The 14,008-nt window shown below is 35.6% G+C and overlaps 1 protein-coding gene across 3 annotated transcripts in view; it reads right to left on the bottom strand.

Moving 5' to 3' along the window:
- The window catches only part of Inpp4b (inositol polyphosphate-4-phosphatase type II B), a 748,293-nt gene that overhangs the window by 359,530 nt on the left and 374,755 nt on the right, over positions 1-14,008 (bottom strand). For all 3 annotated transcript variants that reach the window (XM_029480343.1, XM_029480345.1, XM_029480344.1), the window contains exons 4-5: positions 4,467-4,677; positions 2,245-2,289 (exon numbers count right to left, since the gene is read on the bottom strand). In XM_029480343.1, coding sequence (XP_029336203.1) covers positions 2,245-2,289; positions 4,467-4,557 — 136 coding nt within the window. In that variant the 5' untranslated portion in view covers positions 4,558-4,677. The remainder of the gene's footprint in view (positions 1-2,244; positions 2,290-4,466; positions 4,678-14,008) is intronic.

Below are 14,008 nucleotides of genomic sequence, written 5' to 3'. Positions count from 1 at the left end.
GGAACTCACTCTGTAGTCCAGGCTGGCCTCGAACTCAGAAATCCACCTGCCTCTGCCTCCCAAGTGCTGGGATTAAAGGTGTGCACCACCACTGCCCGGCTTCTTTCTTTCTTTCTTTCTTTCTTTCTTTCTTTCTTTCTTTCTTTCTTTCTTTCTTTCTTTCTCTCTTTCTGAAAATAAAGGACATGTGGGAAGGCAAGGAAACTAATGTGTTTGCAATCTTCCAGCTGTAAGGGTAAATTACTTCATTTAGCTCCAGTCACCCATTAAAATACGTGCTTAGTGGTGGGCAGAGTGCTTTCTCAGAGCATTCCTATCTACCTCTATCAAGATGTCTTTAGCCAATTAGCTTGCTCGTTGACTAAGAATCTGCAACCTCATTTACTTGAATAAAGATGTAGCAGGGAAATTCCAGAAAGATAAAATGATACTTTACCAACACAGATATCACTGAAAAACAAGTTTCCACATGAAATGACTTATGTAAATCACCTGACTATATAATAAGTGTGTGTGCTTTCCCACTTTATAAAGCAAAGCTGTTGAAAATTTCAAGCTATTTCAACATCTTGGTTAAGGGTAGTGAATCAAATATCAAAATATTGGAATAGTGAAAAGGTCTCCTCTCTTGTTCTGTATTTTATATTGTTCCATAGTCTCCTCTCTTGTCCAATATTCTATAATGTTCTTGAATTTGTTCTTTTCTACTTTAAATAAGTAAGTATGTATCTCCTTCATAATAGTAAAGATAGTTTGAGAATTGATATTGTCTATTCACCATAAAATGGATAGTTAATGATGTATTTAGAGCCAAAGAATTTTGGGAATTAAAAAAATTAGTCTGGGGGGTGGGAATTAACAGACTAATACAGTACAGGCAAGGTTCGGGATGCCATCCTCAATGAGACAGTAAGTAATGAAAAAGTTCTGTAAGAAATGGGCATGTTGGGGGTCTTCACATGCTTTGAAGCTGATGGTTTATAACATTCATTTTCTAAATCTCCAATTTCCTCTACACCGAATATCTTTGATAAATGTGTGTTCTCTTACTAGGTATTTCTTGTTATTTATTAACATAAAATTAACCATCTTTAACAATATTGCTCTGTTTTTGAATATATATGAGGAAAAAAGAAATGGACATTATTTAAACTGGACATTATTATGAATAAATTTTAATGGCTGTGATTATCTTCCATGCTTCAAAACCCAAAGTATAAGAGACAAAAGAGTTGCTACTGAACTTTAAAGATTTGCTGTTAAACTGGGCTTTTATATGAAATAGCTCTGATAAACTGTTCCTTGTAAACTGGTCTCCTTGTCTCTCTTTAATCTCAGACTCTTGTCTCCCTCAGACCTCTCTTTTTCTGTATGTAATAAAATAAGGCTTTGTTTGTACTTTAAAATATGGATGTTTCTAACTACTCTTATCTTTCCACAAAGCCCAAAAGAAAGGTTTTATTTTCTTTAAAATTAATTTCAAATGGAAGGTAGACAGATGCTTGAGAAGTGCTGGATACTCGTCAGGGTGTTAGGATACCTTTATCTCCTTTGCCTCTCACTTGCTTCCTAAAAACAGATTCTTTCTGTGCCCAAAAGCATCTCAAAACTTAAAGAAGCAAAGTATAGCTTTATCAGCTGTTCCAAGAATATTTCTTGAGTTTTCACAAGTTTGCCTGTTTCTCAGTACTTAGGAAATTCCAATCCAGAATGTTTAGTTGCCATATACCCTTTTAAGGATGCTTAAAATATTAATTATATATAATTGTTATCTCATTAAGATATACTTAAAATAAAATACATTGACAACAGGCTACAAATTTGCTACATAGTTAATGAAAGTGTGTGAGCCTAAAAAAATTGAGACTTCAAATCATTAAAACTCAGATCATATATCTATATTTTTAAATCTCTCTCCCAATCTACAGAAAATATCTCTACTGACATGTAAAATATATCTCATCTCAGCGTACCAATTTGAATATGTGCATGTGTCATTTTAAAACGTTTAGTTCAAAAGAAAATATACACTATTATGGCACCAAATGGATCTAGGCAGCAAGCCCAGATTATTTGTTTATTATTACTAGTTGAGGAAAATAATTACTATGTTATGGAAAAATTTTTACTAGAACAATGTTTAAAAAGTAAAATTTAATGATACAAGTAATACAACCATAATTTACGAATGTCTGCACAAATTCTCATTCTACTGCTTGCTATAAATAAGGGAGAATTCCTTACCAAGAATGAATTCCAACTGTGGCTCATTCGGAATCTTCTGGATGCCTATAAATAGTGGGGATAAGTTCAGGTTTTAAAATTATGCATTAAATGTGTTACAATAGCATATGCACTGTTTCACCATACCAAATAATACATACATTTTGGAAGAATGAATAAAGCTAAATAAATTATCAGGCTAATCATTATGAATTCTCTGATGAAGTCATGCTATCCATTGTAAACTCAATGGAGATTTAAAAACCATGTTCTAGTAGGCATGGGTATGGAATTGGTTATTTTGTTTATTGGCCATTTCAACATCATTTTGCTCAATACTTATTGCAGGATACCTGATCATACTGTGATCCCCTGAGACTGTATACTAGAAAAGTCTGTCTCTAGTGGAGTGCCTGAGCAGTAGCCTCCACCTTGAATCCAAGAGTGTTGCAGGATATTTGATCACACTATGAAATTGTGTGCTGGAAAATCCTGTTTCTAATTGTGGTGTAGCTCAGCCCTAGCACACACCTTCAATCCAGAGCCTTCTGTCTACTGTAAACAAGATTAAATAAAGTCAACCATAGATCAAGGGGTATACCAAGCAACAACAAGTTGACAGGAAGTGAACAAAGGGAAAAAAAACAATAGAAAGTGAAAGGAAGTAGAAAGGAGGGCATTCCATTACAAGGGTTTCTAAGACATCTGGAGAAGAAAACCTGGTTCTTTCTTTCTGGGATATAGGTTGAGGAGTTAGGTCAGTTGGGCACTTTCTCTGCCTCTCTGCACTAGAAGTCTTTCACCCCAGAATCTGGTTCAGGAGTCTTCATTTGGCAAAATCAAATGATAGCGATTTTGTTTTTAAAAATCAACAAATACTTCAACTCCCTTTGTCAGCGATATTTCAAAAAGAAGACAGCATATAAAATGATTTAAGATGAAGCAGAAGTGCAGAAGTGAGTCTCAGAACAGCTGTCCACAAGTGTGGGCAGGCGGGTCTCAGGTATCCACAAGTGTGGATAGGTTAGGAAGTGGAATGATCAGCTTTTGGGACATAGATAGTCAATAGAAACCCCAACAAGCATAGAGGAGGACATGAATGAATGACATGACATTTCTTAAAACTTATAAGTAGCCAAAGCATAGGAAATTACGTCACTTGAAAACAAATGTAAAGTACCTGACTTTGCCTGTCACTCAGAGACTGTGTAAACCAACTGGCATTTGGTCAATGAGCTATTGTTAAAACCATCTTTTTGAATAAAATGGAATGCCTATTTTATTTACAAAGTTAGCATTTTTGTTTTGATTTATTTCTGCACAGCAACCATTTATTTTTTTTCTCTCCTGCTGACATTTAAAAATATTTCAGTTACCAATGTTAGACTATCCAACACAGGCTAGAATAATTATGTATGTTTTTGTGAAAATCAAATAATATAGGGTTTTTTGCTTTGGTTGGTTTTTGTTTTTGTTTTGATACTAATAATTAACTCTGCTCTAAGCTTTGACACCACATTCAATGCACCCAACCAATACCATTTTTGGAAGATAATTTTCAGGCCATAAATTTAATGAGGTTAGGGACCTATTTGCTAGCATTAGAAAAAAAATGGGTAAAGGGAACGCTCTGAAAGAAAGGACACTATTGATTCTAAAGAACAAACGGAAACCCTGTAATTTAAGCAGGAGAGAAAGCATAGCACACGCTTACACTTCTTAATTACATGAGTAGCACAAAAACTGATTCCAATGTCCAGATGTAAATCTCAGCCAAATCTCTAAGCTTTCACTGTTATGTGAATTAGTGGCCTCTGTTAAGCACTGAGGCAAAGCTTCTTGTGCAACATTTTTCACTAATGCTTTCAGCTTAAATACCTTTTGGTCTTAAACATGTCTAGCTTCCAAAATATTAATTTTCTATAAGAATAAATAAGTACCAAATGGGAGCTCTTTTTAAGTATGGTTAGCATCTGGGAAGAGCCCATAAAATATATTTATCAGTATTTAATACACATTGGAAATTTTATCATTTGATTCTGGTCCATGACCTATCATCTGTCTCATCCAAGATATAGGATGAGAGGACTTAAAGCACAGAGGGAAAATGGCAAAGAAATGAGGTAACCTAGTGGCATTTGGTGGAACCCAGGTTTCTGTGAATGCACAGGGATATTTGTTTAGTTAATACAGTGGCTCTTTAGAGACCGACGGGAGGCACACACATACACACACACACTTACTGGTAAACTGAATGTCCTCAGGGTCATTTGCCTGAGCTGCAGGAAGAAAATGCTGGCCTTCTTCTGATGTTCCTTCCTCTTTGATTTCCATGATCCACCTCACAACTGACTTATTCTCCACGGTGTCTTTTTCAAATGGTACCAGGTAATGAGCTCCGGTTTAACGTTGGTGTATCTTCACATTAACGATCTAATAGTCCACTGTGAAATTCTGCACATAGAAAATATCAATATTCAACATTGCTGTCATTTTAACCTCAATTCAAAGCTAAGAATCAATATAGAAAATACAAGTAGTTTCAAATTCCCTTCCCTCCACGCCCAGCCCTCTTACACTCACAGAACCAAGCTGGGAAGAAAACTGGAAGCCCTAGGCTAAGTTAGTATTTTCAAGAGAATTATTGCAGTAGTATGAGAAATTTCTAAATTTCCAGAAAGAGATACTCATCCCTTCAATTTAATTTTCTGAGCTATAAGGTAGATACAGGGTTGCTAACTTAATGTATACCAAATAGAGTAGGTGGCAGGAGCAGATGGCTTCCTATCAAGAAATTTGCCTGTGTTGCCACCATGACCATTACTGTGACTCCTTCCCTTTATGTCCCTTAGGTTCTGCTGTGCTCTTTTCAGAGAATTAGTCACAAGCACGTAACCATAATTTGGCATGCATTTTTCTTCTAAGTTAGGCCAACGGGTTGAACAAGGCATTCCCAACCTTGTAACTTTCCACAGACTCTCCTACTGTTCTTTTCCACAGACTCTCCTACTGTTCTGTCTGATAGTGATTTAATTGCTTAATGATCAGAGCATGGTGGGAGAAGAATGAAAAATAATTCTGAAAAGATGAAGCACAAGGGAAAATGAAAGCAACAGAAGAAAACTTATGGAAATCCACAGGAGGAGAGAAAGCTCCACCCCAATTTAGTACCCTGCTGTAGAAAGCAAGCTTTCAATAGTAACAAATTCATGTTGATATATACAACCGAGAATGAATTGGAAAAAAATCAATGTTTTAAATCAAGTCACCAGCTGAATTAAAATGTGCAAAAATCTTTACATGCCTACACAGAGATGCTTAATGAGATAGCAGCCAACAACTTTGGTTCAGAGTATTGATGTGACCTCGAAACCCACAAATCAACACTCCCTCATTTTGTTGTCCTTAACAAAGTGGCTTCATTTAAGATTCAGCATTAGTTCATAGAAATCAGCTGGCAACAATTACATGGAGAAAGCAACCTGAATCTTTAGAAAGTATTACAAAATAGCCACTTGGTTCTTAATATTAAAAGCATTGAGAATATTATCTGAAATAAAGAACCATTTACCATCAGTTAGATTGTAAACATCTCTTTAAAAAATATTTTTTAATTAAGAAAATTCTCTCTACATTCTTTTTGGGCTTTTAAAATTGTAATTCTTTTCTGATAAATACACATATTCTCATTGCATAGTCTCCCCCAAAACCTGATACTACTCTGTCACCATTCTGACAAGGACTTTATCAACCTTCTTAGAATATTTTAATTAAATACACAACCCTTAATCCTGATCGGTCATCTTATAAAAAAATTGAAAGATCCACACAAGATAATATGAATCCTTGATATAATAACCACTCAGCACAGTAAGTGTGAAATAATTGATAAAATAAATGCTAGCGCAGGTACATGTGCACTTGTGTGATGGGGAGAGATGGGAGAAGAATAAAGTTAGACACATCTGAGCTCTTGTTGCCATGGTCCCATTTGAACCATATCATCTTTCTGCTCAAAACAAATGCAGCAAGGGAAAACAGTACTGAAAGGAATAGCAAGTGCTACTGCTGAGCCCAGGGTCCCATTTTTATTCTTCTTTTGTTGCACTGAAGAATAGTTTAAGATTTGATACTTGCGATTGAGATATACACCTCAGACCATATCAATAGCAAAGTTCCAGAAAGCTCACTAACTTTCCAGGTGGCAAGGAAAGTATTGGTATTTCTGATCCGTGCCTTTTTGGAAGTGTTCTACTTTGCTGATCATACACAAACTGTTGTTTCTGCACACCACACATTATTTAAAAGTCTGTCTTTAAGCATAACAACCATTCAGTCCAGTTCATGTCCTTTAGAGTTACTCAGAACAGCAATGAATCAAATACATATTTGTACTACCTAATAGCTGGAAAGGACTGTTTGTTCTCTCCTGATCCCACCACCAAAGGAGGTTAAATGATGGGTAGCTTTATCAAGTTACATTTAATTAAACAATATTTCTCATAGACTATGTAATAAACATTGTTAAGTATTTTACATACCTCACACTAAAATGAAAACTCTGAAATGCTCATAAAAGTCATTTACAGGAATTATGTTTAGTTAGGAAGAGACTGGGCAAAGACCTTCCACAGTAGAGTGTCAATATGAGATATCTTCAACATTACAAGGCTGCTGTGTGTTGCTTGTCATTCATTACTGACAGGCAGATTAAATGGCATCATCTGGTCAAGACAGTGCTAACCATGAATAGTAAGTACAGGGCATAATACTAAGTAATTGTACTTAGCAATTGTTCCATGTTTTAGAAAGCATCTTTTCTAAATGTCTAAATGTCTAATGTAATGTAGCCTTGTCAAATCTGGGAAATGTTTTTTTTTCTTAAGTTCTAAGAAAAAATAACACTGAAAATTTAATTAAAATTACAAATAATGTAAGAGAAATATAGAGGAATCAGATCTTATGGTGATTACATTCAGAGAATAAAATAAAGATACTTGCTTTAAATGATACAATTTAGTTGTATCAAACTGTACCATCTGTCTAAAGACTGAGTCATGCTATTTATTCTAGGACAGGGAAGAGAAAGACAACAGAGTTTGATGAAGCGAGATGAGCTCACATTTTCTTCTACTCTATATTATGTGAATGCACCTGGTTGGGCACTCTGGACTTCTAGAAAGCTGTAACTGGAGGTATAACAAGAGTATTATGTGATCAGATTCAAGGATGGGGTGTTTTACTCCACTCTTGAACTTCAAAGTCCCAAAGGGCAGACAGGGTCAGAGGGGATAAACACTCTCATGTCCTGCCATCCATCCTAAGTGTAGGAATGCCACCTTCAAGTTCATTCTTTGGCCTTATTCCTATTTAGACAGAGTTCATGAAAGATCTCCTAGCACCCAGTATGAAGAGGTTGTTTATTCTTGTTTTCATGACAGTTTTTTAAAAAGAAATTGAAATTGCTTTCAGACTAGAAATATACAACACTAAGTGACTAGGTAGTAAAAGGGCCTTCAGACCAAACTAGGTAGAAGGAGAAGAAACTAACCATAGCAAGTCTATCCCACAGTTGAACTGTAGAACATTTATCAAGTGTCAAAGATGGTGAGCAATGGTAATGATAAGAAAATCATCTTAGTTGTAGGTGAATGTAATAGTTCAGAAAAATAAAATGAGAATTTATACCAACAAAGAAAATCGCCATTGAAAAGACAGCCATAATTTCAAAGGAAATTTTTACACAGAATTACTGGTCTTGATGATAGAATTTGGTGCCATATTAGAGTAGCACTTGTAAAAATAGGAGTAATATTGAATTTGTAAACAATTGAAGCTTCCAGATAATAAACAAGGCAACAGTCAAAGAAGCAAATATCAATTTAAGCATGTGGTCCTAGGGTAACAACTTAGAAAGTGCTTGAACATAGTGTATAGATTCTCAAGAGACTCAGGCTAGAGAAAAATACAGACACACACACACACACACACACACACACACACACACATTCAGAAACACTGGCTAATTGCTAAGTCAATATAATGTATAAGTTTGCCAAAAATGCATAGAATGAGAAGAAAGGTTTAAAGAATCATAAGATACAAAGATATTTAGTGGGATAACTAGTAATTCCTTGGGAAACAAAGTATAAAATGTAATGAAATCTACAGACTGGAGTACAGAAGAAAACAATGGAATACTGCCATTATTCTGTTGAAATGCTCGCTGGTAAGAACTAGGGCCATTGAGTAGAGACTGTGCTATTCCTATGGGCAGATATGAGAGTAACTGATTGATGGAAGGAAACAGGAAATAGTAAGATAAAGTATAAAACAAACAGTCTGGTTTAAGAAAGGAAGATGAACAGACACTGACAATGAGACAAGGGTCTCACAGGAAGCTGTAGGAACTTTAGTATGCTCTCCAAAATGACCTCATTTCCTGTTGAGAAAAAGATATATTCACATATTTATAAATTAAATATAGGGAAATTTCCCAATCCACCTTGAAAAGCTCAGACCATATAACTAAAGATCAATAAATCAATATTTCTAGTTAGTGTTTTTTTCAACTTGACAAAAACCTCAACATATCTAGGAAGAAGAATCATAATTGAGAAAATGCCTCCATAAAACTGGAATTTCTGCAAGTCTGTGAGACAATTTCTTTGTTAACGATTAATGTAGGAGAGCCAAGGACAACATAGACAGTGGCACCACTGAACAGGTGGCCCTGGGGTGACCAAGAAAGCAAGCTGGCCAAATATTAAAGACAAAGACAATAAGTAGCATTCTTTCATGATCTCTGCTTTAGTTCTTCCTCCATATTCCTTCCTTGAGTCCCTACCTTGATATATACCTTTATGGATCCTATGATCGGCACATATACACTGAAGTAAACCACTCCTCAAGTTGATTTTGGTCAGCGTCTGTTATAAGAGTAATGCAAATCAAAGATATCTATCAACAGTAAAATAAAAACTATCTGTGAACAAACAATACTGTAGCAATGAAAAAAACAGAACACATATCTAGAAAATAGACACAGAACTTTCAAGCTTCCATTTGCAAAGACTTAAGAGAAAGAGCCTTACCCTATGTCAAGAAAAAGTCAGCAATGTATACAATCAAAACTCTCCAAAAATGTTGAAAGGTCATCAATCTGAATCTAGAAAACACATCGGACCAAGAATGAGGAGAAGAATGCCAGGCCACACACTGGTAGTAAAAACTCAGTCAGAATGTTTTATGAATTACTAATAGTCAGTTCAGAGGTAGCATCAGATATACAAGACCCACAAGTCAAGGGTTGTCTAGACTCATTAATAGATTCTCTGTCTTAGGCATAACTCAGGTGCTCATAAAAAAAACAAAAAAACAAAACAACAAAAAACCACAGAGCTGAGTGGGTGTCTAGAGACTGCACCTCTTTGTGACACATACCCATGGGAGGAAGAGCAGTCATCTCAGAAAAAGAACATAGCACTACCCTCATCATACCCCAACAGTGCAGAAATAACAGGTCCGTTCATGATGCTACACACCTAGACCCATTGCAATTATGTAGTGGAAACAGGTAAAGAGAGGGAAATCTCAGGAGACAGGGCCAGTAAGGACTTTCGCATGCTTTATTACAGAGCTCCAAGATCATAGAGCTTACTATCTAAGGTGTGGGCTCTAAGAAGATAGTAGAGGACATCCCTACCTGACTCCTACCCCACCTCAACAGACTACAGAGTGCTAATTATAGCACACTACTTGCACACCACTAGTAGAGAAACAACAGCATTGAAGAGTGAACTTCTCTTCCAGCAAAAGCCTAAAGTTGAGAGCAGAGAGCAAAGTTTCCATTCATTCAGTCCTTCCTCTACTAAGTAATAGCAACACCAAAAGAACATGCAGTTAGTTTAGTTATGCACTGAGGATTGTCATAGAAACTGAAGCCCTGATAAGTTACTTACTAGACTGATTCCACCTCCTCTGTACAAATATTAAAGGCTTAGAAGTAAAACTGGGATATATACCACTAGTCATTAACTCTCTTTTGCTGAGACCCAACTGTTCTACATAGCACACAGATAAGGAAGAAGAGGTAAATGAACAAGGAAAAGTAGGAGGAGAAGGGAAAGGGGCAGAAAAAATAGAGGAGGAAGAAAGGAGGAGGAAGAGAAAGAGGATGGGAAGAACAAGGGGAAGAGCAGAAGAAGCAGTAAGGGGGAGCTAAAACAAGAAAATTATTTTAAGAAAAAATGTAGGAATGTCATCTAAAAAGTCACATCTAGACAGTGCACAGATGCTGAAACGATAAAAAACCAAATCAAAAGAGATAATTCTGAGGCTATAGCAGAAAATTCTACACAACTACATGAGAAATGTTAGCAAAGATAGAAACAGCAAAACAAATAAAATTAATACTAAGAATGTAAAATACACTGAGTAGCACAATGAAGACTGTTTCTGGCAGATTGATGTATAACTGTGTCATAATCTACAAATGAGGAAAACAGAAAGTAGGTCAGTAGAATCCATCCAAACAGAGACATGGAAAGCAAAGAGACTGGTGACATGTGGGTGACAACGCCAAGCACATTCTATCTCTCAGGGGAGAGGATGGAGCAAATATTTGATGCAGTACTTACTGAGATTGCTCCAAAAATGATTAAAGGCATTGACACACATATCCAAGGAGCTCAGCAAACATCATAAAAGATAATAGACCCCTATACACCAGTAAGCCACAGGCATCTCTCTCTCTCTCTCTCTCTCTCTCTCTCTCTCTCTCTCTCTCCTCTCTCTATGTCTCTCTGTATCTTTCTCTGTATCTCTCTGTCTCTGTCTCTCTGTCACACACACACACACACACACACACACACACACACACACACAGAGAGAGAGAGAGAGAGAGAGAGAGAGAGAGACAGTATAAGTCTTATTCATAGTATTGAACACCAATCACAGTGAAAATCCAAGCAAAAGATAACAAGTTGAGAAACACAATGGCTTCACGCTAGAAGCTATGCATTCCAGAAAAAAACAAATGGTGTCTTCTATGTTCTGAAATTAGAAAACCCATCAACCCAGCATTCTACACAAGGAGGAAGCAACTGCTAAGTGCTGTCGTGTGCTAACAGCTCTTATCCAGAAATAATGAATGACAACCTCATTATCAGCATTGCAAAAAACCTTAAGAGAAGTTCTTCAAGCATAACAGATACATGCAGGTCTATGAAATAAATGAGCATCTCCAGGATGGCACAAAGAAAATAGAAGTTAACTTCATTTTCTCTTGCTTCTAATAAGGACAAAAGATAATTGCCTAAGGCAAATGCTAGCATTGTCTGTTCCTACGTTAAATGTACAAGGTCCTGGGCTGGCCCTGCGGCACTGAGAACAAAAGAAAAATTAAAGAAAAAGCAAATGGTTTGTGGGCCTTATTGTTGTTGTTGTTACAAATGCTCAACTTAGTTGTTTCAATGTAAAATCAGCCACTGATAATATATAAAATAGAGGCATGCTATACTTTTAAACTTTACAGACAAAACTCACTATAATCTGGATTTGACTTGTAAGCCAGTGACAGCAACCACTAGTTTAAAGCAAAAATAATATAAAAGTATTTTTTGCTTAAAGCATCTAAATATAAATATAAATATAAATTGTGTGTGTGTGTGTGTGTGTGTGTGTGAAACCAACACTAAAAAGCACAAGAAGCACTGATGAATATATTGAGCTGCTTATATATTAAGGGTATAGAATATGATTATTCTGCTAACATATTAGAAGGTAGGCACTGAAGAATTACACTGAATATGACAATCCTGGGATAACCATTAATGACATTTAAATGTGTGCAATAAGCTAATAATGAAGATATAATAGAATAAAGATATAAAATGCCTCTGTAATTTTTAAAAACAGAACAAAACTAGAATATATTGCATCTAGTGACCATAATGGTTTTGATCCAAACATCAATTAATTATATTACTTTCAATTTATTTCACATACACACCAGTTTTTAGAACTAAGATATGCAGAATAGAAAATGCAAACTCTCTTTCACAGCTATGTTTAATTATTTTTGTTACATTTTAATATGATACCATAGATAGGTAAGAAGCAAAAGGATGAGAAAACATGTATACTCCAAACACTCATCAGAAGAAGGCTGGGGTCACATCTCAAATACTGAACACAATTTATTATATATCTACTAATTTTAACAGGGTCATTGTTAGATGTAAAATGTTAATCACCAAAAGGCAAAATAAGCCTAAATAGGTCATATATGAATAATCTGACATAACTCTAACAGGAAAAGAAATAGATAAACGCACAGTTATACCTGAAGAAATCAATGTTCCTCTTCACTATAGATGTAGACAAACAATCCTACCAACAAAATCACCTATCTTACACCGAGGACCCTATCTACCTGACAGCACAACTCACATTTTCTTTTGCAAAGTAACATGAAGAATTCACTAAGGTAATGTTTGTGGACCACAACATAAAACCTAACAACTTTAAAGATACAACGCCATAGAAAATATATTTTTTTCCACAGTAAAATTATACAGGGAAATACTCAGTAAAAGATATTTAGAAAGCCCTCCAAAGAACTGGAGTTAAATAATATATTTCCACATAACCCATGAATCAAAAATGAAGTTATAATGATACATGTTATATATTTGAAATCAAGGAAATATATATACTACATGTCAAAATTTTCTTGAAGAAATGCAATAGTTTTAAATGCATATATTAGGAAGAGGTATCACAAATCCATAATCTAAGCTTGTACTTTAGAATTAGAAAAGGTCAAATTACATTTGCAAAAGTGGAATAAAGAAGACAAATATAGATAACAATTATAATAGATGAAGATTATTTTCCAGGAAATATTTTAAATGCCAGCAAATCAATAGCAAAAGGCAAAAACAACAAAATCCTTCCAATTGTATTTACTAGTAATTAAATATATCAAGCAGAACTGCCTGAGAAACACATCGGACAATTTCGAAATTCGCTAGCCATCTGGCAAAGTAAATGAGATATGGCATCAAAAGGTAACACTATTAAACTTCAAACCAAAATATTGGTGAACTTAACTCATAGAAGTTTCTGCACTGATGGAGCATCAACCAGAATAGAAACCAAGCTGGCAATACCTGTTAAAATCCAAGGCAAGCCATAGTAGAAACCAAGTTGACTACATATGGGTGTAGCTGAAAACTGATGCCAGCCACAGGAGAAACCAAGGTGGTGATGTCTGATACAGTTGAAGCAAGTGACAGACATAGTACAAGCCAAGCTGATAATGTCTGATAAAGTGGTAAACCAATGCTGCTTTCAAGAAGTTATTGGAAAGAAATGTTTACACATGGTTGTAAGGAAACCGTTTGGAAAATGTTCACTACTGAAGCTCCGATGAAAAAGAAAATGTTGCAAACAAGCCAAATATCCATTACTAAGAAAGTACATCAGCATATTGGGAAGTTCCCATTCTATTTGGCAGCAAAGTTAGTAAATATTTATTTCATATAGCCAAAAGATAACACTCAGAATCTGTTAAGAAAAGAGAGAACCAGAGGCAGGCCAAGCAGGAAGACAAGACATGATAAGATGTTTAGAGCGATTCAAAACATGTGTACTGGCTGGTTTTGTGTGTCAACTTGACACAAGCTGGAGTTATCACAGAGAAAGGAGCTTCAGTTGGGGAAATACCTCCATGAGATCCAGCTGTGGGGGATTTTCTCAATTAGTGATCAAGGGGGAAAGG

The sequence above is a fragment of the Mus caroli genome, chromosome 8, assembly GCF_900094665.2.
Source record: "Mus caroli chromosome 8, CAROLI_EIJ_v1.1, whole genome shotgun sequence".
Lineage (NCBI taxonomy): Eukaryota > Metazoa > Chordata > Mammalia > Rodentia > Muridae > Mus > Mus caroli.
This window is presented reverse-complemented; position numbering and strand designations above follow the sequence as displayed.